General features: G+C 50.3%; 1 protein-coding gene across 2 annotated transcripts in view; it reads left to right on the forward strand.

The window, feature by feature from the left end:
• The window catches only part of LOC147109588 (transmembrane protein 121), a 179,782-nt gene extending 158,479 nt beyond the window's left edge, over positions 1-21,303 (forward strand). The window contains exons 1-2 of one of the 2 annotated variants that reach the window (XM_086003647.1): positions 11,249-13,729; positions 18,238-21,303. In XM_086003647.1, the coding sequence (XP_085859773.1) occupies positions 18,983-19,921 (939 nt within the window). In that variant the 5' untranslated portion in view covers positions 11,249-13,729; positions 18,238-18,982 and the 3' untranslated portion in view covers positions 19,922-21,303. Of the gene's footprint in view, positions 1-11,248; positions 13,730-18,237 lie in introns of those variants that run through there. The other variant, XM_086003645.1, reaches the window with a different exon arrangement.
• The last annotated feature ends 3,564 nt before the right edge of the window (positions 21,304-24,867 follow it).

Consider the following 24,867-nt stretch of genomic DNA (forward strand, 5'->3'; position numbering starts at 1 on the left):
CCACGTAGGCGTACTGGGGGTTGGCGTGCAGGAGGATCACCCTCTCGACCAGGGGGTCTGTTTTATGGGCCCTCACGTGCTTTCGCAGCAAGACGGGCCCCGGAGAGGTCAGCCAGGTTGGTAGAGTGGTTCCCGTAGTCGACTTCCTGGGGAAAACAAACATTCGTTCATGGGGGGTGGCGTTAACGGCAGTGCAAAGTAGTGACCGGATGGAGTGCAGCGCTGTCGGGAGGACTTCCTGCCAGCGGGAGGTTGGGAGGCCCTTAGACTTTAAGGCTAAGAGGACGGCCTTCCATACCGTCGCGTTCTCTCTTTCCACCTGGCCGTTCCCTCGGGGGTTGTAGCTGGTGGTCCTACTTGCTGCAATACCTCTCGCTAGTAGGAACTGACGGAGTTCCTCACTCATGAAGGAGGAGCCCCGGTCACTATGTATATAGTTCGGGAACCCGAACAAGGCGAAGAGGTCGTTCAGGCACTTGATGACCATGGTACTGGTCATGTCTGGGCAGGGGAAGGCAAAAGGGAAACGGGAGTACTCATCAACGATGTTGAGGAAGTACACATTGCGGTCAGATGACGGTAGAGGCCCCTTAAAGTCGATGCTCAGGCGCTCGAAGGGGCGGGTGACCTTGATCAGGCTTGCTCTGTCCGGCCTATAGAAGTGCGGTTTGCACTCGGCGCAGGTCTGGCAGTCCCTGGTCATGGTCCTGACCTCCTCGATGGAGTAGGTCAGGTTGCGGGCCTTAATGAAATGGTAAAGTCTGGTGACCCCGGGGTGGCAGAGGTCGTTGTGGAGGGTCTGAAGTCTATCAATATGCGCGCTGGCGCATGTAATTCGTGAAAGAGCATCAGGGGGTTCGTTCAGCTTACCTGGCCGGTACAAGATATCATAATCGTAGATGGATAGCTCGATTCTCCACCTCAAGATCTTGTCATTCTTGATTTTGCCCCTCAGCTTGTTATTAAACATGAAAGCATGGTCGGTGAGGAGGGTAAATCGTTTGCCTGCCAGGTAATGCCTCCAGCGCCGTACCGCCTCCACAATTGCCTGGGCTTCCTTCTCGACCGACGAGTGTCGGATCTCGGGGCCCTGTAGGGTCCTCGAGAAGAAGGCCACCGGCCTCCCCTCCTGGTTAAGGGTAGCGGCTAGGGCGAAGTCGGATGCATCGCTCTCCACTTGGAAGGGGATGGACTCATCCACTGCGTGCATTGTGGCCTTGGCTATGTCTCCCTTGTTGAGGGAGAAGGCCGCGCACGCTTCCTCCGTGAGGGGGAAGGATGTGGACTTCATGAGGGGTCTGGCTTTGTCCGCATAATTGGGCACCCATTGGGCATAGTAGGCGAAGAGCCCCAGGGTTCTCTTAAGTGCCTTAGGGCAGTGGGGGAGGGGTAGCTCCATGAGGGGACGCATTCTTTCGGGGTCGGGGCCGATGAGTCCGTTCTCTACTACACAGCCAAGGATGGCAAGGCGCGAGGTGTTAAACACACATTTCTCCTTATTGTAGGTGAGGTTCAGCCGTTGGGCTGTACGGAGGAATTTCTCCAGATTCACGTCGTGGTCCTGCCGGTCGCTGCCGCAGATGGTGACGTTATCTAGATAGGGGAATGTGGCCTGCAGTCTGTTCTGGTCAACCATCCGGTCCATCTCCCTTTGGAAGACCGAGACCCCGTTGGTGACACCGAAGTGGACCCTAAGGAAGTGGTATAGGCGCCCATTCGCCTCGAAGGCGGTGTACTGGCGGTCCTCGGGGTGGATAGGGAGCTGGTGGTAGGCCGACTTAAGGTCGATGGTCGAGAATACGCGGTATTGTGCAATCTGATTGACCATGTCAGATATGCGGGGAAGGGGGTATGCGTCCAGCTGGGTGTATCTGTTTATGGTCTGGCTGTAGTCGATGACCAGGCGATTTTTATCGCCGGTCTTAACGACCACGACCTGGGCACGCCAGGGGCTGTTGCTCCCCTCGATGATGCCCTCCTTCAGGAGACGCTGCACCTCAGAGCTAATGAAAGCTCTGTCCCCAGCGCTGTACCGCCTGCTCTTGGTAGCGACGGGTTTGCAGTCGGGGGTGAGGTTAGCGAACAGGGAAGGTGGCGGCACCTTGAGGGTGGATAGGCTGCAGGTGTTACGCGGTGGGCGGTTTAACACTCGCTGGTTGTCGACTGTGAGAGGGGGGAGGGGTCCACCGTATGCTAGGGTTACACTTTGGAGGTGGGATTGGAAGTCCAGCCCTAGTAGGACGGCAGCGCAGAGCTGGGGGAGGACGAGGAGTTTAAAATTTTTATACTCTGTGCCCTTAACCGACAAGGTCACAGCACAGTAGCCGCTAATGTCCGTGGCGTGGGACCTCGATGCCATCGAGATTCGGTTGCGCGTTGGCAGGACAGGGAGGGAGTAGTGGCTCACCGTGTCTGGGTGGATGAAGCTCTCCGTGCTTCCGCTGTCGAACAGGCAGGTCGTGGCGTGGCCGTTTACTTTGATGTCCATCATCGACTTGGACAGGTGGTGTGGGCGGGCTTGATCCAGAGTGACGGAGGCTAGTGTGTAGGTAAGCGAGTCGTTGTCGTCTGCGGGCGAGGCGGTCATCAGGTCCGGGGGCTCGGTGGCAGTCGGGCGTGGTGGGTAAAATGGCGTCTCCCACGAGGTAGGACAAAATGGCGGAGAAGATGGCTGCCCCCATAACTCACATGAGGCACTATTGGGGTCGGTTGCCTTGATCAAAGATGGCCGCCCCCATGACTCACGTGTGGGGATGCTGGCCTCAGTTGCCGTGAAAGAAGATGGCCGCCCCCACAGTTCGCATGAGGCACTGCTGGCCTCTGAAGATCCGCTCCTGCAGGCCTTAGAGAAGTGGCCTTTCTTCCTGCAGGTTGAGCAGGTAGAGTTCCTGGCTGGGCAGCGCGACCTCGGGTGCTTCTACTGGCCGCAAAAGAAGCAGCCGGCGGCCCGATCGCGGGTGCCCGATGTCGGAGCCGGTACCGGGGGTGGCGGGCCCGGTCGGGTCCGGGACGCCGACGCTGAGGTAGGTCCCGGGGGCGGCGCTGCGAAGGGTATTGCGGTAGGGGTCGGGCCCGAGTCCCAGGGTCGCGAGCAGTACCTGGAAAACGCCTCCTGGTCCTGATGGGCCACCTCTAGGGAGAGAGCGAGGGCTTCAGCTTTGTCCAGGTCGAGGTCTTTAGCTTCAAGCAGTCTTTGCCATGAGTAGTCGGACCGTAGGCCTTTCACAAAGGCATCGCGGATATTATCTTCCGTATTTTCAACAGCCGTCACCGCTTTAAAGTCACAGTTCCTGCCGAGTGCTCTTAGCGCCGTAAAAATTCAGCTACAGACTCTCCTGGCTGTTGCGGGCGGGATCTTAGGAGGTGCCTGGTGTACATGTAATTTACCGGGCTCCGGTACTGCTGTTTCAGTAGGTTGATAGCGGCCTCGTATGTAGTCGTGTCCTGGATGAGTGCGTATACTCTCGGGCTCGCTTGGGCGTTCAGAAGTCTTAGTTTGGATCTCTGCGGGACGCCGGATTCTTCCAGGTAGGATTTGAAGCAGTCCAGCCAGTGTTTGAAGTTGAGGGCTGAGTTTGCTGCCTGTGGGTTTAGATCCAGGTACGGTGGTTTGAGGGCTTGCAGCCAAGCCGGCTGGCGTGGCTGGTGTAGCCCGGTGTCTGAAGGCTGCTGTGGCTGTGCTTCTGGGAGGGCTTCTGGCTGGTCAGTAGCAAACATCTTTAAAATTTAGTTAATAAAATTGATATACCTATCAATTCGTCCAATAAAAAGCGACGAGTTAGGAACGTAACTAAAGGTTTTTATTGACTAAATAACAGAGCCCACCCTCGTGGGTGATCGGGTCCAACAAGGAGGAATACCAGCCAGTCGACTACCTTTATACCTGGGCAGGTAGGTGGAGCCATGGGCGGAGTCGGAGGTGGTCAGCCCAGGTATAACAGCGCGACAAGAGGCGACCTCGTATAGTGATACAACAGTGAGAACGGTGATAACAATACAACAGTGATAACTATAGTGTAACAATAGTGAACGATAAAAGTGGTTTACCACACCTTCGACGCCACCAAAAACGCGCTCGCCGACGCCACTCTGCTCGCGCACCCGAGGGCCGATGCCCGGGTCGCGCTCACCACCGACGCCTCCGACCACGCGGTCGGGGCCGTGTTCGAGCTGTGGGTCAATGGCGCGTGGCAGCCACTTGCTTTCTACAGCCGCCAACTGCGCCCCCCCGGAGGTCAAATACTCCACTTTCGACCGCGAGCTTCTCGCACTCCACCTGTCGGTCCGCCATTTCAGGTTCCTCCTGGAAGGCCGCCCCTTCACCGCGTATGTGGACCACAAGCCACTCACATACGCAATGGCCAAGCACACCGAACCCTGGTCCGCTAGGCAGCAACGCCAGCTCGCAGCCGTCTCCGAGTTTACTACGGACATTCAGCACGTCTCCGGTAGAGACAACGTGGTCGCCGACTGCCTTTCCCGTCCCGCCGTCTGTGCGAATCACCTCGCGGTCGACTATGCACAACTAGCAGCGGCCCAGCTCACGGACCCAGACCTCCTCTCGGCGGATACCAGCCTGCCAGGGCTACGCCTAGCCAAGGTCGCGCACGGGCCCGAAGCCACGGCAGTCACGTGCGACGTCTCACTCGGCCAACCCAGGCCGGTCGTCCCTGAGACCTGGCGCCGCCGCATCTTCGACGCGCTCCACGGGCTCTCCCACCCGGGTTCCCGCGCATCCGTCAAACTCCTCTCCAAGCGCTTCGTCTGGCGCGGCCTCAGCAGAGATGTTCGGACTTGGGCCACCTCCTGCCTCGCCTGCCAACGGGCTAAGGTACAGCTGCACACCAAAGCACCCCTGGGAGACTTCGAGGTACCCAGCCGCCGCTTCGACCACGTACACGTCGACATCGTCGGTCCCCTGCCGCCATCGCAAGGCCAAACTTATCTCCTCACGATGGTCGACCGCTACACACGCTGGCCTGAGGCAGTGCCGCTGACCTCCACCACCACAGCCGACATCGCCAGGGCGTTCGTTAACACCTGGGTTGCGAGGTTCGGCGTACCGGCCGACATAACCTCCGACAGAGGCGCCCAGTTCACCTCCGAACTCTGGACGGCCACAGCACGCAACCTCGGGGTGACGCTCCACCGCACCACGGCGTACCACCCGCAGGCCAACGGACTTTGTGAACGCTTCCACAGGTCACTCAAGGCCTCACTCCGCGCCGGCCTGCAGGACAGTACCTGGACTGACCGCCTACCGTGGGTGCTACTCGGCCTACGCACCGCGGTCAAGGAAGACCTCCAGTCCTCGGCAGCGGAGTTAGTCTACGGACAACCACTGCGCGTCCCAGGTGAATTCCTTCCGGAGCCTACCAAGCCTTGGTCGGCCGAACAGCAGCGGCTCGACTCTTTCTCTTCCGCTCAGCAGTTCGCCCCACTTCCGGTCAACCGCCACGGCGAACTCGCACCTCACGTCCCGCCAAATTTACAGCAGGCGCGCTTCGTCTTCGTGCGACACGACGCGCACCGCGGGCCCCTGCGACCCCCGTACAACGGTCCGTACGAGGCACTACAAACCGGGGACAAGGTCTTCAAGCTGCGACTTGGCGACAGGGTCGAGACAGTCTCCATCGACCGGCTCAAACCAGCACACACAGAACCAGGGGAACAGGTCCCCGTGGCCCAGCCTCCAACTAGAGGCCATCCCCCCGGCAAGCCAGCACAGCCGGCGGCGAACCGCCCGACCCAACCAACCAGACCGGCGACCACTCAGAGCCGCTGCGGCAGAACCATTAGACCACCGTCACGACTCGTCCACTCCTCCTAAGCAGATTCTGGGGGGAGCTCTGTGGCGACACGCCACCACTGGACATAATCCGCTCACGGCGGCACAGACAGTCTAAGCAGAAGCCCCCAGCCGGGGGCCCTTTCCTCCAGCAACTTGTTTTCCGCAGGGACAGGCTGCCGGGAGCACTTCCTGTCTGGGAAGTATTTAAGTGGATGCGCGGGCTTTTCTAGTTCCTGTTTGTCATGTGGTTGGAATAAAGCAGTTGTGTTTTCAATAGCTCTGGTCTCGACTCCCACGTTTGCCGCGGTATCTCAACAAGCTGAAGATAGTTCGGCTTAGGACGCTGCCCTGAGGAACTCCTGCAGTGATGTCCTGGGGCTGTGATGATTGACCTTCAACACCACAAGCATCTTCCTTTGTGCTAGGTATGACTCCAGCCAGTGGAGTGTTTTCCCCCTGATTCCCATTGACTTCAGTTTTACTAGGGCTCCGTGATGCCACACTCGGTCAAATGCTGCCTTTATGTCAAGGGCAGTCACTCTCACCTCACCTCTGGAATTCAGCTCCTTTGTCCATGTTTGGACCAAGGCTGTAATCAATAACTCAAGGACAAGAAGTTAAAGGATTCAACTGAAGGCTTTTAATCGCTAAGAACATTGCACGTCATTCCACATCGGATTCGTCTGGCAGAATGACTCATACAGCTCTTGAGACCTTTATATGACAAAAGACAGGGGCGGAGCCAATACACACAATAGGGGAAAAGGGGGCGGTGCACACAATACAATGCAGGTAAAACACAGGGGCTGATGAAGACATATATTTCATCACATTCACCCCTTCTACAGATTTAGTCTGTCCGGGGGTGTGATAGTCCTTCCTGAACGTCGCAACAGTACCTCGGGTTCCGACCGGGAGTCCGTGGTGCCATCCTGGGCATACCCATGTGCTGGGGGTGTTGCAGGTACTTCTGGGGGTGGTGAGGATACCTCTGGGGATGGTGGAGGTTCTTCTGGGGGTGGTGAGGATGGGTCGTTGTCGCTTCCTGCCGATGCGAGGTCCTTTATGGACAAGGTGTCCTCACGCCCGTCGGCGTGCTTGACGTACGCGTACTGTGGGTTTGCGTGGAGTAGGTGTACTGCCTCCACGAGGGGATCCGTTTAGTGGCCCCTCACATGTTTCCGTAATAGGACTGTCCCTGGGGTGGAGAGCCACGAAGGTAGGGACACTCCCGAGGTTGATTTGCGGGGAAAAACAAACATCTTCTCGTGAGGAGTGGCGTTAGTAGCAGTACACAGTAGCGACCTTATCGAGTGGAGTACGTCTGGGAGGACCTCTTGCCAGCGGGAAGTAGGGAGGCCTTTAGACCTTAGTGCTAAGGTGACCGCCTTCCACACCGTCGCGTTCTCCCTCTCCACTTGCCCATTACCCCGGGGGTTATAACTCGTGGTCCGACTCATGGCTATCCCCTTCGACAGCAGGTATTGGCGCAGTTCGTCGCTCATGAACGACGCCCCCCTGTCAGTGTGGATGTAGTTCGGCATGCCGAACGTGCAAAACAGGCTGCCGAGGCACTTGATGACCATGGCACTGGTCATGTCTGGGCAGGGGTAGGCGAATGGGAAGCGGGAGTACTCATCCACAATGTTGAGAAAGTACACATTGCGGTCGGTGGAGGGGAGTGGTCCCTTGAAATCTAAGCTCAGGCGCTCGAATGGCCGTGTAGCTTTGATCAGGTGGGCTCGGTCGGGCCTGTAAAAATGGGGCTTGCATTCCGCACAGGTGCGGCAGTCCCTGGTCATAGACCGGACCTCCTTGATGGAATAGGGCAGGTTACGGGATTTTATAAAGTGAAATAGCCGGGTGACCCTCGGGTGGCAGAGGCCATTGTGGAGGCCCTGTAGCCTGTCCCCCTGGATGCTGGCACACATCCCTCGTGATAGGGCGTCGGGGGATTCGTTGAGGGCCCCTGGCCTATATATTATGTCGTACTCAAACGTGGAGAGTTCGATCCGCCACCTGAGAATTTTGTCGTTCTTGATCTTCCCCCTCTGTTTGTTGTTAAACAAGAAGGCTACCGACCGCTGGTCGGTAAGCAGGGTGAAGCGTTTGCCGGCTAGGTAGTGCCTCCAGTGCCGCACTGCCTCCACTATGGCCTGGGCCTCCTTCTCTACCGAGGAGTGCCTGATCTCGGGCCCTTGGAGGGTTCTTGAGAAAAAGGCTACGGGCCGCCCATCCTGGTTGAGGGTGGCTGCTAAAGCGAAGTCGGACGCATCGCTTTCGACCTGGAAAGGGATGTTTTCGTCCACTGCCCGCAGCGCGGCCTTCTCAATGTCGTGTTTAATGCTGTTGAAGGCGGCGTGGGCCTCGGCCGTGAGCGGGAAGGACGTTGATTTCAGGAGGGGACAGGCCTTGTCGGAATAATTGGGGACCCATTGGGCGTAATAGGAGAAAAACCCCAGGCACCTTTTCAGGGCCTTGGGAGTGTTTGGTAGGGGTAGCTCCCGTAGGGGGCGCAATCGGTCGGGGTCCGGACCGATTTCCCCGTTTTCCACCACGCAGCCCAGGATACAGAGGCGCGTGGTGCTAAAGACACACTTATCCTCGTTGTAGGTGAGATTGAGTCTGAGGGCGGTTTTCAGAAATCTCGCAAGGTTCGAGCCGTGGTCTTGCTGGTCATGGCCGCAGATGGTGACGTTGTCTAGGTATGGATAGGTGGCTGTTAACTGGTTCTCATCGACCATGCGGTCCATCTCCCGCTGGAAGACCGAGACCCCATTCGTTACCCCAAAGGGGACTCTGAGGAAGTGGTAGAGGCGTCCGTTCGCCTCGAAGGTGGTGTATGGACGGTCCTCCGGCCTAATGGGGAGCTGGTGGTATGCCGATTTTAGGTCGATGGTGGAAAACACCCGGTATTGCGCAATTTGGTTAACCATATCCGCTATGCGGGGCAGAGGGTAGGCGTCTAGCTGGGTGTATAGATTAACCGTCTGGCTATAATCTATCACCATCCGCTTCTTTTCGCTACCCTTAACTACTACTACCTGGGCGCGCCACGGGCTGGTACTGCATTCGATGATACCCTCCCGCTTGAGTCTTTCTACTTCAGACGCAATGAACCGTCTGTCCTCCCAGCTGTACCGCCTACTCTTGGTTGCTATGGGTCGACAGTTGGGTCCGAGGTTGGCGAACAGAGAGGGTGGCTTGACCTTCAGGGTAGCCAGACCGCACACTGTGAGGGGCGGCTGGGACCCACCGTAGGTAAACGTGATACTTTGGTGGTGACACTGGAAGTCCAGACCCAAGATCACGCTCACACAGAGATCTGGCATTATCAACAGTTTAAAATCTCTGTAATCAGTGCCTTTTACCGACAACATAACTGCGCAGAAACCTGTAATTTTTGAGGTATGAGTCTTATCAGCCATGGCGATTTTGCCCTGTGTAGGGACTATCGTTAGTGAAAGTCGTTTTACCAGGCTAGGATGAATAAAGCTTTCGGTGCTCCCGCAGTCAATCAAGCATTTAACCTTGTTCCCGTTTACCTCTATGTCCATCATCGATCTAGACAACGGATGCGGCCTGGATTGATCCACTGTGATTGAGGCCACCAGTGGGTCCTGGGGTCCGTGTAGTCGGGACAAGATGGTGGACTCCATGAGGGTGGACAAGATGGCATCCAAGATGGCCGCCCCCACGGCGCGCACGCGGCGGTGGTGGAGTTGGAGGCGGGGTTCCCTCTGCAGACTTTACTGAAATGTCCTTTCTTCCCGCATTTAAAACAGGTGGTGCCCTTCGCTGGGCACAAATGCCTGGAGTGTTTGTCCTGGCCGCAGAAGTAGCATTTTGGGCCCCGATGCATCGCGGCAGTAGTGGGGCTCCTGGGTGGAGGCTGGGGCTCCGACGGTGCTGAGCTGGCCTGAGACCTGGGAGGTGAAGATGGCTTCCAAGATGGCGGCCCCCATGGCACGCACGAGGCGGAGTGGGCCGCGTGGCCTGAGGAACAGGATTCAGAGTTCCTCTGGGCCATATCCAGCGATCGCGCTATGCCCATAGCCTGTTTTAAGTCCAGTCCCTCCTTTTCAAACAGTTTCTGCCGAATGTAATTTGAACTGAGGCCCGCAATAAAGGAGTCTCGGATCAGCTCCTCCGTGTACACGGTGGCAGACACGGCCTTACAGTTACAGTCTCTGCCCAGTACTTTTAGGCTTAGCATGAAGTCCTCTAGTGACTCACCATGCCGCTGCGTGCGAGTAGTCAGAAGATGCCTGGCGTACACCTCGTTTATTGGCCGCACGTAGTGGGCCTTCAGAATGGTGCAGGCATCCTCATAGCTGGTGGCATCTCGGATGAAAGGGGAGACCCGATGACTCACCCGGTTTCGCAGGATTCCCAGTTTCACGTCTCCGGTGGCGGTCACAGCTGCTATGGCGGTGGCTGAGGGTTCGATGAAAAATTTGAAGCATTGGAACCAGTGTCCGAACTGTGTGGCTGCGTCTGTGGCATGGGGGTCCAGACCCAAGTGCTCTGGTTTCAGGAGTCGATCCATCTTGGTGTTTTAGCGATTAAAATTGATGTGCCATCAATAACTCAAGGACAAGAAGTTAAAGGATTCAACTGAAGGCTTTTAATCGCTAAGAACATTGCACGTCATTCCACATCGGATTCGTCTGGCAGAATGACTCATACAGCTCTTGAGACCTTTATATGACAAAAGACAGGGGCGGAGCCAATGCACACAATAGGGGAAAAGGGGGCGGTACACACAATACAATGCAGGGAAAACACAGGGGCTGATGAAGACATATATTTCATCACAGTCAGGAGCTGAGTGGTCTTGGCAGAACCCAAACTGGGCATCAGAGAGCAGGCTATGGGTAAGTAAGTGCCACTTGATAGCACTCTCAATGACACCTTCCATCACTTTGCTGATGATTGAGAGTAGACTGATGGGGCGGTAATTGGCCGGGTTGGATTTGTCCTGCTTTTTGTGGACTGGACATACCTGGGCAGTTTTCCACATTGTCGGATAGATGCCAGTGTTGTAGCTGTACTGGAAAAGCTTGGCTAGAGGTGCAGTCAGTTCTGGAGCACAAGTCTTCAGCACGACAGCCAGGCTGTTGTCAGGGCCTACAGCTTTTGCTGTATCCAGTGCGCTCAGCCGTTTCTTGATATCATGTGGAGTGAATCGAATTGGCTGAAGAATGGCTTCTGTGATGGTGGGGACCTCAGGAGTAGGCCGATATGTATCATCCACTCGGCACTTCTGGCTGAAGATGGTTTCAAATGCTTCCGCCTTGTCTTTTGCACTCACGTGCTGGGCTCCACCATCATTTTGACGGGCGGGCCTCATTTTGGGGGGCTCCAAAACGATTCCAGTGTAGGGAGGGTCAGGGAAGGTGAGGCCCAAGGATTTAGGCTCCTCCTAGCCTCCTCAAGGAACCCACCCGAAGAATTGAAAACGTTACTCACCTTTGCCTCTTCTGGCCACTGTCCCTCTTCCTGCCAATTTTGGCAGTAAATGGGCATTTTAACCCCTTCTCCACACACCGTTCCCACTGGGCAGGGGTCAAAATCTACCTCTGCGTGCCTAACATTGGAAGGATTCCACTCCTCGGCACTAACCCTCCTTACCTTGATGAGCGCAACATTACTTGTTTAAATCCTGTCCTCATCCCCGATGTATCGTAGGAATTTGTAGAATGTATCCCTCCCTTACCCAGGGCACTGAGGCCAATTGTTGCACCCTCCCTCCACCCCCACCCCCCGCAACTGTTGCCACCACTGAGGTTAGCTGATTGAGCACAGATCAGGCATGAGACCTGATGAGAATGGCTCAGCACCACTAGAGTGCGTGTATAACCGATAGCCATGGGGCGAGTTAAAAGACTAACAGCTCCCGAATGGAAAAACTTAAAACTGATATAAGGAATGTCTTCACACAAAGAGTGATCAGCACTTGGAATGGGCTCCCAGATAGAATAGTGGAGGCAACAATCCTGACAATAATTTCAATAGATTCTCCAATGGGTGAAGTATAGAGCCTTCCTGGATGGATGAAATAAGATTGACCAACTGGTCTTCCTCATCTGTAGTTCTGATCTTGTGACCTCTTTTAAATGGAGGGCCACTAATAAGACATTTAGTTAACTGAACCATTCCTTCCTCGACCTCAGATAGTTCATTGTGAAGTGAATGCAGCCATTTCTGTCCTGTCTTCTTGACATTTCGGCCACGAATTTAACAGAGGGGGCAGGACAGCTGGTTTTCCCTTGATTGGCCTTGTTAAGCCCGCCCTGCGGGCTTCCCGGCCAATTAACAGGAAGCGGGTCTGATGACATAATTTGATAACGCGTCGTCAGCCGGTTTCCTTAAAGGAACCATGTCCACATGGAGTTTGACAGTTGTTCTGTCAGTGTTCTACAGCATTGAGCTGCTGCAAACTCTGACGAGCACTGCACAAAGGTGAACGCTTGCACCCAGGCTCTCAATGACTCCCTCCATATGCTTATGGAGGGAGTCACAGCACGCAGGGAGATTCTCTTCCCTTCCAAGAGCGGAAGAGACCTCCCCAGGACACCAACTTATCTGCACCACCACCCAACCCCCTCTATCTACTTTATCACTTCCCCATCTCACTAGCAACCCCTCACACTCACCCTACTGCAAGCATACTAACTAACAACACACAAGGGTGGGCAATTGAGAGGTTTAGCCAATGTCCATGTGAAGTTTCTGGTAATGTGTTGTCATACAGTGAAATCTCTTTTTCAAAATGTGCCCCTTATTGGACAGATCTGAGCGCACCTTGAGAAATGTCTTACTGAGTTCCAGAGATTGTTCAATCATAACTTCCCACCCCCCCTCCCATGCTATAGTGATGAGTGTGCATGAAATGGCTTGGACATTAAAGGGATGCTTTACAGTGCTGGTGTGGGATAGTGTCAACCTGGCGCATCATGTGGCAGGCAGGGTTCACAGCATCAAGTGAAGTAAATCTGGCCATGGTGATGCCATCGCTGGCCTCCCGGGCAGCAATGTTGTCAAGGGCCGATGCCCTGTGTCCTGTGCAGCATCAGGTGATGGCGGAGAAGGTTGGTGATGTTGGTGATGTTGGTGTGTCTGGTGATGTTGGTGTTGGGGCTGATGGTGGAAGGATTCGGAGGACAAAGGTCTGATTATTTCATTGGCTCCGATGTTGCTGGAATAGATGGCAGCTGCAGATGAAATGACAGAAGCGATCTGTCAATGGTGAGAGAGGTTCTCCCAATGAGGTGGCACTGAACATACAGTTGGATCTAAAAACTTGTAAGCTTAAGTAATCTCTATATGTATTAAAAATGCAGTAACCAACATTTTCTGGGCTCTGAAACTCACCATCCGCAACATGGCATCCTTGGCACCACTTCTGCAGCTGTCATCTTTTCACAAACATCAGAGCAGACTCACAACATGCCAGGTTGAGCTGGTGTGTTCCCCGAACAGCGGGTAACCCATGGGGGAGAAGGTAAAATTACAAGTATGCTTCAAACTACTCTTAAATTGGCTCTTAACAAGCCATTTAAGTAGGTGAATTGTATCCCCCGCCGCTTGGTGTCGGGTCAGTTCTGCACTGACAGACCCGACACCTGGGAGACTTGTGTGGAGGCGGGTTGACAGCGGGTTTCCTACCCGATGTCAATCTTTGCTAATTTGACAGTGGACCCGACTCCAAACCTGCCACCTCAGCGCTATTAAATTCGCGGCCTTCATCTCCGTTGAGTTGCTAATCTCGTTCAAATTTGTTTTGCGCCATGTTTCTCTCAGGCTGCCAGGGAGCCACCATTCCAGGGATCCTCAGACAGGGACTTGTTTAGGATCATGGCCATAGAATTTGAAAACTACAGGAAAAGATGATAAAATCATGCATGGAGCAGGATGATTCCCAAAGAGATCTGGGTAATATCAACTGTAGTTCAATCTGACAGCCTCATCTCATAGGATCATAGAAATTTATGGCACAGTAGGAGGCCATTCCACCCATCGTGTTTGTGCTGGCTGAAAAAGAGCTATCCAGCCTAATCCCACTTTCCAACTCTTGGTCCATAGCCTTGTAGGTTACGGCACTTCAAGTGCATATACGTAAAATGGGTTTAGAATGCATGTACGTAAACGCACAAAGTGTGGTGAATAAGGTTGGTGAGCTACAAGCACAATTAGCCGTGTGGCAATATGATGCTGTGGCAATAACAGAAACGTGGCTGAAAAAGGGTGATGACTGGGCACTTAATATTCAAGGGTACAAGGTGTTCAGAAAAGATAGGGAAGGAAAAAAGGGCGGTGGGGTGGCAATGCTGATTAAGGAAGACATTGTAGTGTTGGAAAGGGAGGATGTTCTTGAGGGGACAAGGACAGAATCCATTTGGTTAGAGTTGAGGAGCAAAAAGGGTTTGATCACGCTATTGGGGGTATTCTATAGGCCTCCAAATAGTGAGAGGGAGGTAGAGGAGCAAATCTGCAGAGAAATCACAGAGATATGCAAGAGCTATAGAGTGGTGATATTGGGAGGCTTTAATTATCCAAATATTGATTGGGATAATGCTAGGGTAAAGGGAAAGGAGGGGGAGGAATTTCTGAAATGTGTTCAGGAGAATTTCCTTGACCAATATGTTCTTGGCCCAACTAGGAAGGAGGCATTGCTGGATCTGGTGCTGGGGAATGAGGTGGGCCAGGTCGACCAAGTGTCTGTGGGAGAATACTTGGGTACAAGTGATCAATGTATCATAAGATTTAGATTAGCAATGGAGAGGAGCAAGGAACAATCTAGAGTGGAACTTCTAAACTGGAACAGAACTAACTTCAATGGGATGCGGAAGGATCTAGCCAGGGTAAAATGGAACCAAAGACTGACAGGAAAAACTGTAATGGAACAATGGGTGATCTTTAAGGAGGAGATGTTCCAAGTACAGGCTAGGTACATTCCAACAAGAGGGAAGGGTAAGGGAACCAAAGCAAGGGCTCCTTGGATGACGAGGGAGATAGAGAAGATGAAACAAAAAAGAGGGTGTATGATGCATGTCAGGTGAATTCTTCAAGGGAGAACCAGACCAAATACAATAAGTTGAGAGGGGAAGTGAAGATGAAAATAAGATTGGCAAAGAGAGAATATGAGTAGAATGGCAGTTAACATAAAGGGGAACACAAAAATCTTCTACCGGCATGTAAACAGTAAGCGGGTAGTAAGAGGTGGGGTGGGGCCTATTAGGGACAAAGAAGGTGATATATGCTTAGAGGCGCAGGGTAAGGCTAGAATACTCAATGAGTACTTTGTATCGGTGTTTACTAAGGAGATGGATGCTGACAAAATATCGGTAGAAGTGGAAAAGGTAGAAGCAATGGAAGCGGTGAAAATTGATAGACTGTACTAGAAAGGCTGGTTTTGCTTAGAGTGGACAAGTCGCCTGGTCCAGATGGCTTGCATCCCAGGTTGCTAAGGAGGAGATAGCAGAAGGGCTTGCCAAAATTTTCCAGTCTTCCCTAGATGTGGGGGAGGTGCCTGAGGATTGGAAAATGGCAAATGTAACACCATTGCTCAAGAAAGGGTGTAAGGACAATCCTAGTAACTACAGGCTTGTCAGTTTAACATCAGTGGTGGGTAAAGTTTTAGAAACAATAATCAAGGAAAAAGTTAATGGGCACTTGGAAAGGTTTAAGCTAATTAAGGAGTGCCAACACGGATTTGTAAAAGGCAGATCATGTTTGACTAATCTAATTGATTTTTTTGATGAAGTAACAGAGTGGATTGATGAAGGGAATGCAATGGATGTTGTCTACATGGATTTTCAGAAGGCGTTTGACAAAGTACCACATAGAAGGCTCAATAACAAAATTGAGGCTCATGGAATAGGTGGGTCAGTGTCAGCCTGGATAAGGAATTGGCTTAAGGACAGAAAACAGCAAGTTTTGGTAAATGGCTGTTTTTCAGACTGGAGGATGGTAGATAATGGTGTTCCCCAAGGGTCAGTGCTGGGGCCACTGCTTCTTTTTGATATATATATATAAATAAATAAATGACCTGGATATTGGAATACAGAGTAGAATTTCTAAATTTGCCGATGACACCAAACTTGGGGGTGTGGCAAACAGTGAGGATAATACCAATCGACTGCAACAGGACATAGAAAGGCTAGCAGAATGGGCAGACAAGTGGCAGATGGAATTTAATACGGAGAAGTGTGAGGTGATGCATTTTGGCAGAAGCAACAGGGAGAGGCAATATACACTTAATGGCACAGTTTTAAAGAGTGTGCAGGGACTGAGGGACCTGGGAGTTAATGTGCATAGGTCCCTGAAGGTGGCAGGACATATTGAGAGAGTGGTTAACAAAGCATATGGGATCTTGGGCTTCATAAATAGAGGTATTGAGTACAAAAGTAGAGAAGTTATGCTGAACCTTTATAAAGCGCTGGTTAGGCCACAACTGGAGTATTGTGTCCAGTTCTGGTCACCACACTTTAGGAACGATGTGAAGGCCCTTGAGAGGGTGCAGAGGGGATTTATCAGAACGGTTCCGGGGATGGGGATCTTGGCTACAAGGACAGGCTGGAGAAGCTGGATTTGTTTTCATTAAAGCAAAGGAGGTTGAGGGGTGATTTGATGGAGGTGTACAAGATTATGACGGTTTTAGATAGGCTAGACGGGGAAAGGCTGTTCCCACTAGTTGATGGTACAAGGACTAGGGGACACAGATTTACAGTTTTGGGCAAGGGATACAGAGGGGACGTGAGAAAACCCTTTTTACGCAGCAAGTGGTGAGGACCTGAAATTCGCTGCCGACAGAACTGGTGGAAGCGGAGACACTCAATGTTTTCAAGGGGAGACTGGATAGGCAATTGAGGGAAATAAACTTGCAGGGCTACGGGGATAGAGCGGGGGAATGGGACTGACTGGATTGCTCTACAGATAGCCAGCACGGACTCGATGGGCAGAATGGCCTCCTTCTGTGCCTTATGACTCTATATCCAAGTACTTTTTAAATGCAATGAGGGTTTCTACCTCTACCACCCTTTCAGGCAGGGCATTCCAGACCCCCACCACCCTCTGGGTGAAAAATTTCTCCTCAACTCCCCTCTAATCCTTCTACCAATTACTTTAAATCTATGCTCCCGGTTATTGACCTCTCTGTAAAGAGAAATAGGTCCTTCCTATCCACTCTATCTAGGCCCCTCATAATTTTATACACCTCAATTAAATCTCCCCTCAGCCTCCTGTGTTCCAAAGAAAACAACCTCAGCCTATTCAATCTTTCGTCATAGCTAAGATTCTCTACTCCCGGCAACATCCTCGTAAATCTCCTCTGTACCCTCTCTAGTGCAATCACATCTTTCCTGTAATGTTATGACCAGAACTGTACACAGTACTCGAACTATGGCCTAACTAGTTCTAGCATAACCTCCCTGCTCTTATATTCTATGCCTCAGCTAATAAGGGAAAGTATCCCATATGCCTTATCTACCTGTCTCATTGGAGATTTTACTTATAAGGGAAGTCATTTTCCATTAAGAGATTAAATAAGTTATATTGAGTGCACAAAAGCAAGCATTAGACATGAAGGGTGTTGAAGGGTGTGAGCCTGATGAGCTGAATGCTCATGTACTTAAAAACAAAGCTACCAGCCCAGTGAGTAAAATGCTCAATGGACAGGCCCTTATAATGGGAGTCCATCAATCTTGCCCAGAAACATTGTCTAACACTCCATAGCCAGGCTATTGAGATCTCTGTATTGGCAGTCTTGGCTAGTGATCAAGAATAGGAAGCCTAACTGATTTCCCGCCCCCGCCCACTCCCCCGCCCCTCCCCCCCGCTTCGTCTCCAGCCCAGGCCAATATAGCACAGACCCTGAGACCTTGCTAGTCTACGTAGGTCACTCGGCTACAGTGAGACTCACTCATTTCTGGTTTAGTAATGTGACCAATCTTCCTATTCAAGCTCAACGCCATGAGTTTGTGATCAGTCTCATTCTTTCTCGTAAATTTGGCCGCTCATATTTGCACTGTTTAAGCAATGCCTTGACTTTGGGAAATGAATGATTCACTTGCCCTTCTGGCTTGTGGGTAATGCTCCATATCCCACCGTTCCCCATTGGTAAACCCCTGCAGTGCAACATCAGAAGTTGTAACTGCCTTTGCCATCCTGTGCAAGTTGCCATGGGCAGACTTCAGGCCATCCTTTGGAAGATTGATGATTCCAAGTCCTCCAGGCTGCATATCAGAAGAATAGTTCAGCATTCAAAGACCGTAGGCTTCTTAATCTGTATTTTATTTTCAAAAGGTGTATCTAGCTGTTTCAAAACTTTTCAAAATACACCTGAACTAGTAATAGATCAATCTCCAGCATAAGGCAATATAGTCATTACCTTTCAACACTAACGCATCTCTCTCTCCTTCCTTCTCTCTCTCTACCCCCAGCCCTATTTCTCCTAGACCTCATTGATTGTGTTTGATCAACGCGGAGATGGATTTGAAAAGGAAACCAAAATCGGGAGTCCAGAGAGGAGGTCTTTGCTCTGGAGGGATACAGTGATTGACGCAACGGCCTAAGGTGTGCAGCAGAGATGAAGATCCTAACTGCAGACCATGGAATGCAGCTCATGAATGGGCTCCAGCACTCTGCACATTTCTACTGGCAGATTGGCGATTGATCAACTATAATGCATCTGCAGGCTGACGACATTCGCACGGCCGCTGAATGGGCACACTGTCTCCTTATACCTTCCAAGTCATTAATCTTAACTCGAGAGTCTACACGTCAGGTGTGTAATGCACTCCCAGGAATCCATTAGCTCCAGTGGTATGTTTGCCTTGTTCCATTTGAAGTGGGGGCACTGCTTTGCCTTTAATGAAGCGCGAGGTGTCTCATGCATCGATTTAGCTATGAAACCTACATCCCCACAACAGGAAGGCGGATGGGTGGAGGTTGTTAGTAGGGATCTACCAAGTCTTTAAAGGACCAGTCATTGGAGCACTGGAGGGAATATTAGTCTACGTTTTGGAACAGCGAATCAGAACGGTAGGAGCTATCGGCTTCAGCCAAGTTGTCTCATTTTGTAGGAGGTGCGACACTTTGCAATCTTCGGCCAAGTTGTCTAATATTTTTTAGTTCCGACAGGACAACCCTGGAGCGCTGTCCTCGGGAGCTCCTCGACCGACCAACATGGTGCTGCCACCACCCGACCGGCGCCACGTGTGCCTCTCCACAATTGTCATCATGAGCAGCATGGCCTTCATGGATGCCTACCTGGTGGAACAGAACCAGGGGCCTCGGAAGATCGGGGTCTGCATCATCGTGCTGGTTGGAGACATTTGCTTCCTGATTGTGCTCCGGTACGTGGCAGTCTGGGTCGGAGCCGAGGTAAAGACCGCCAAGCGTGGCTACGCCATGATCCTCTGGTTCTTGTACATATTCGTCCTAGAGATTAAGCTCTACTTTATTTTTCAGAACTATAAAGCTGAGAAAAAGAACGCAGACACAGTTGCGCGCAAGGCATTGACCTTACTACTTTCCATCTGTGTGCCTGGACTGTATCTCATCTTGATCGCCTTAGACAGCATGGACTATGTCAGGACTTTCAGGAAGAAGGAGGACCTAAGGGGACGCCTCTTCTGGGTAGCCTTGGACTTGTTGGATATTTTGGACATCCAAGCTAATCTATGGGAGCCACACAAGTCTGGCCTTCCGATGTGGGCAGAAGGCCTCATGTTTTTCTACTGCTATATTCTCTTGCTCATTCTACCGTGTGTCTCTCTCAGTGAGATCAGCATGCAAGGTGAGCACATAGCCCCTCAAAAGATGATGCTATACCCTGTTTTAAGCTTGGTAACCATCAACATTGTTACAGTATTCATCCGGGCGATTAACATGGTATTGTTTCGAGACAGTCGGGTTTCGACTATATTTATTGGTAAGAACATCATCGCTATTGCCACCAAGACTTGCACTTTCATAGAGTATCAGAAACAGGTCAAGAATTTCCCAGAGAACGCAATAGCTCTTGAACTCCAGCAGAACTCCATCCCGCACAATCAGACCATCCACGATGCGCAGGCTGTCCCACACGATCAAACGCCAACCATGGAAATAGTGGACACATGACGGCGACGTGGTCAAGCAGCGAATGATATCACAGATAGTTTCCAACGGTGGCCCGGGAAGGGGAGGTGGAGAGCCAATTGGAAGGAGACAATTCCAGACTTTGGGTAGCACTGACCGCTCCCTGTCCAATAAGATTGCATGAATGGGCTGACGATGATCTCCTATCGCCAGCCTCTTGCTACATCTCAGGTACAATGTGGAAATAAGAGTTTGAATGCAGGTTTGGGATGGTACCAGAAACTCTTCAAAATATAACTAAGGCTTTGGCCTGGAACTCCAGCTTGAAGTCACCAAGAGAGGCCGCAACACAATGTTTTTTCATAGTCAATGGTATATTGGATTTGCCATTCTCAAGACACGAGACTTCTGTGTCCAAATTTCTAATGTCTGAATTAACATGTTTGTTATAATGGTGACTGTTTTACAAACATATTTTGAGGTCCAACTGTATTTTCAGAACAGAGTATTTAAATTATTTCATAAATTACATTTCTGTCAGAGTTTAAAGCCAGAAGATTAGAGGGGAAAGGAAAGGAAAGGAATAAAACTTGTTTTGATATGTGACAGATTGCCTTTGAATCATCACCTCTTCCTCTTCGGGTGGCTGTGCTTCATGTGGTGTCCTCCACGTCATTTGCGTTTCCATCTAGTTTGTTGATTTGAATCATTCTATCGGAAGCTGCCATCTTGTGCCATTGTGCATCGCACAGAAGACAGCCATTGAAGTTGGGCGCCGGCCTAAATCACTATCGTTAAAGTTTTGTAACTCTCGCAAGCAATGGGTCTCCTCTTTAAAAAAAAAGGACAACACCAGGAAGGTTTAAATAGACACATATTCCATTTTAATCTCAAATTTATGTTCCAGCCCCCCTTCCTTCAGTGGACTGTTCTCCTGATGATGCGGTGGATCGAGTCTCAGCCAATCACTAGTTTGAGCCACGACACCATTCAGCAGAATTGTCCATTTGATAGGAGCGAGGAGACATCATTGGGTAATAATGTTAAGTTGCTAAAAGAATTGACCACCAGCTTTTAATAAACAGCCACTAGTTATTGGGGATTATGAAGCATGCTGTTAGACTAAGGTTTCTTGTTGAAGTAAAAAGTGGCAAAGCAAAGCACTTACTTAATTTTAAGCACAGGGAGGTGTGTGTTTTGGAGATTCTGTGCTGTGTTTGTTTTGCATTCTCAGTCTGTCCCTGTCATTACTGGGCAAACCGTGTCAGTGTCTGAGGAGACATTCCCCATCAGGCACTCAACTCAAGACTCAGTTAAATCATTTTGACTGTCCATATTTGTCCTATGGTGGAGATAAGTAGAAAATGAGTTGATTTGCTGAAAACAAAATAAAAGATATTGTTTGACAAACACTGTTGGTTTTATAATTGAATAATAAGAGGATCCCCGTGGGTTGAATGAAAAATCAAGCGAGACAGCAGAGCTGAAGAACCTGCTTGTGGTATGGTTTGGATTTTGCTCATTAACTCAATCAACTCTGTATTAAACCTCTTACCGTTTTGCAGTAGAAAAATAAAAATTGGGCAACTCAGTCACTGTTTAAAATAGCCGTGGCTCAGTGAATAGCACATAGAAAAGTAGAAAAATAGAAGCAGGAGTAGGCCATTCGGCCCTTCGAGCCTGTTCTACCATGCAATATGATCATGGCTGACCTTCTATCTCAATACCATATTCCCGCTCTCTCCCCATACCCCTTTATGCCTTAATGCCTCTGAGTTAGAAGGTCGTGGGTTCAAGCCCCACTCCAGAGACTCGAGTCCACAATCCAGGCTGACGCTCCCAGTGCTGTACTGAGGGAGTGTTGCACTGTCTGAGGTGCCGTCTTTCGGATGAGATGTTAAACCGAGGCCCCGTCTACCCTCTCAGGTGGAAGTAAAAGATCCCACGCCATTATTTTGAACAAGAGCAGGGAAGTTCTCCCTGGTGTCCTGGTCAATATTTACCCCTCACCAACATCACTAAAACAGATTATCTGGTCATTGTCACATTGCTGCTTGTGGGAGCTTGCTGAACGCAAATTGGCTGCCGTGTTTCCCTACATTGCAACAGTGACTACTCTTCAAAAGTATTTCATTGGCTGTAAAGCACTTTGGGACGTCCTGAGGTTGTGAAAGGCGCTATAGAAAGGCAAGTTCTTTGTTTTTGAGTCAATGACTGTTAAAACAGTGAGAAGAGTGACTTGAGAAGTGCCATTCCTACATGTCATCCTGATCACACAAGTCTGCTATAAACTGAAGCTTTTATTTAATTGTATTTAATTTTTTTGACTCCATTAATTATATTTTAGTCTGGTCTGTCATAAATATCGAGATAATTTTTTTATACCCTATGTGTCTTTACGTAGAGATGTTCTCGGCTGGCTTCTGAGGATTTTATGCGGCATCTAGAAAATTTCCGTTGGCCAGAATGAAAGTTGGAGATTCTAAGCAGGCAGTGTGAAGACAATCATATATTTCACTGTCACAGAACTGGTCTGAACATCTCTTCTTCTGGCTTTATGTCACTGTGAATATTAATTAAAAAATATATATAGAGTTATCAGTACCAGCATGCAGCCAGTAACTAATGAAGGTATCTGCCAATTTTAAGATCTATTTATGCTAACAGCATCAATGACTCATGAGATAGAGATGTAGATTTTCCGACACTGATTTGAGGGATATGACATCTGACCAACACACAACTAACATTCCAATTAGAATTACATAGAATGTTCAGCACAGAAACAGCCCATTCGGCCCAACAGTTCTATGCTCCACACGAGCCTCCTCCCAACCCTATCAGCACATTCTTCTATTCCTTTCTCCCTCGTGTACTTATCTAGCTTCTCCTTATCTAGACGTAACAGAAAGAACAAATGTCATCCAAATAGGGCAGCCCGTCAATACAGTGAAAGTAAATAGTCATGTGGTGACAGAGCTTTGCCCCAAATGTCACTACTCTATTTAATTAAAAGCTTGCTTGTATAAACCTGGAAATATATGATGCTCAGCATATGCCAAGGTTCAGGAGGGTTTTTTTACCACTTTTCCACAGAAAGCATTTGGGGGGAAAAAAAATGAGTTTCAAATTAGTTTTTTTTTAAAAAGCAAAGCGTATTCACAGAAGTTAAAGAAAAAGCACTGAGATAAAAGGTGGTTCAAAAGCTAATGAACAAAGCTTTGGTGCTAATTTTACCTAAAGACTGCATGTAATAAGCCATATATTAGGATAGCAAAATACTGCGGATGCTGGAAATCCAAAATAACAACAGAAAATGCTGGAAAAACTCAGCAGGCCAGGCAACATCCATGGAATATATATTAGCTTTATATTAGCTATATATATTAGCTTGTCTCAGTAATCAATAAACACCTCATGCCCATTGTGCTGGAAAATCTTTGGTGCTTGGCAGGGGTTATCTGACAGCCCTTGTGTACTGTCTGCGAACACAGGAAGATAGAAATAATGATAGAGATACAGGAGGTCAGTCAGGTCTTCAAACCCAATTAAGACTACAAAAAGATAGTCAGGAATTACATCTGCCTTTTCTCCAGTAATGGCCAGTCTGTCAAACCGGCCATGCCAGTGAAGCCGAACACTATGGTTACCCACAGGGCGGTAGTCATCTCTAGAAGGCATTTGACTACATGGACTACTCATTTAGCTAAAAACTTTTAATCTAAGCCAACCACCAATACTACCAATGACCACAGTTAGATTGATGTGTAAATTATCTCATTTATCACCTCTATCCTTATATTCCTTCTATGGCTGTGTTAATCCTTAATACCTTTTGCAGATTTAAAGGGGGAGAAAATTCGAAGGAAAGTATTTTTTTGTTCAAAATACGCTGGCCAAAAATTCTGTATTTAGAAAAGACATTCATTACTGTCTTACAAAAGAACTTTTGGGGGAAAAATTCAGTTGGTTAGCGCCTGGCTGGGGCGCTGATGCAGTAGTGCCGGGGCGAGGTGAATCCAGCGACCCATGACAAATTTGCACCCCCACCCCCCGTACCGCCACCACTACGAGTTACCACTGGGGACCTCAGCGCCAGGCAGTTCGTGACGTCAGTGAGCATGCTACGCTCACCGGGCACACGATCTGCAAAATTAATTGTTGCCCCCTGCCTTTGCACCTCGCCCCAACAGCAACAGGGAGAGGATGCTTCAAGCAGGCGGTTGCAGGCTCCAGGGGCGCTACTTAATGAGCCGCAGCTGTCATGTTAGTGCTGTTTCACTGCTTCTTTGTCAGTTTGACATTGAGTTAAACTGTTTAATTCAGTCATTTAAAGGTTGTTTAGTATCAGCAGTGTTGTGGCTACTAACAATTAGTTACATTTATTCTCACAGCATACCAAAGTGCTACACTTGGGTACATTAATGGGGGCTATACTGGCAGTCAGCCTTGCCCTCCAGGATCTATGGCGGAGGGAGCAGAGGCAGTGAGAAAGCTGGGAACATGTGGCCTGAGGGAGGAGGAGGGCCATCAGGGCTCTCAACAGGAGGCCTTACCCTCCAAGGGTATTCCGAGAGCACTTCTACCTCCAATTAAGCGAGGAGCAGTGCATTAGAAGGCTCAACTTCACCAAGGAGGTGGTCACAGAATTCTGCCACCTCCTGCAACCAGACCTCCAGCCTCAGATCAGGACGGCCACGGTTCTCCCCATGGCAGTCAAGGTCACCGTCGCCTTCAATTTTTTCACCAGCGGATCCTTCCAGTCAGCAACAGGAGATAAAGTAAACATCCCGCAGTTCGCCGTCCATCGCTGCATCCGGGAGGTCACAGAGGCTCTCTACAGCAGGAGAAGGGACTACATTTTCTTCCGCATCATCAGAGAGAAGCACGACGAACATACATGTGGCTTTGCCAGTATAACGGGATTCCCCATATTGCAGGGCGCCATTGACTGGACCCACTTGGCTTTGCGGGCACCGCATAATAAT

Source organism: Somniosus microcephalus, chromosome 12 (assembly GCF_052327205.1).
Source record: "Somniosus microcephalus isolate GS21.2 chromosome 12, FLI_Smic_1.0, whole genome shotgun sequence".
Lineage (NCBI taxonomy): Eukaryota > Metazoa > Chordata > Chondrichthyes > Squaliformes > Somniosidae > Somniosus > Somniosus microcephalus.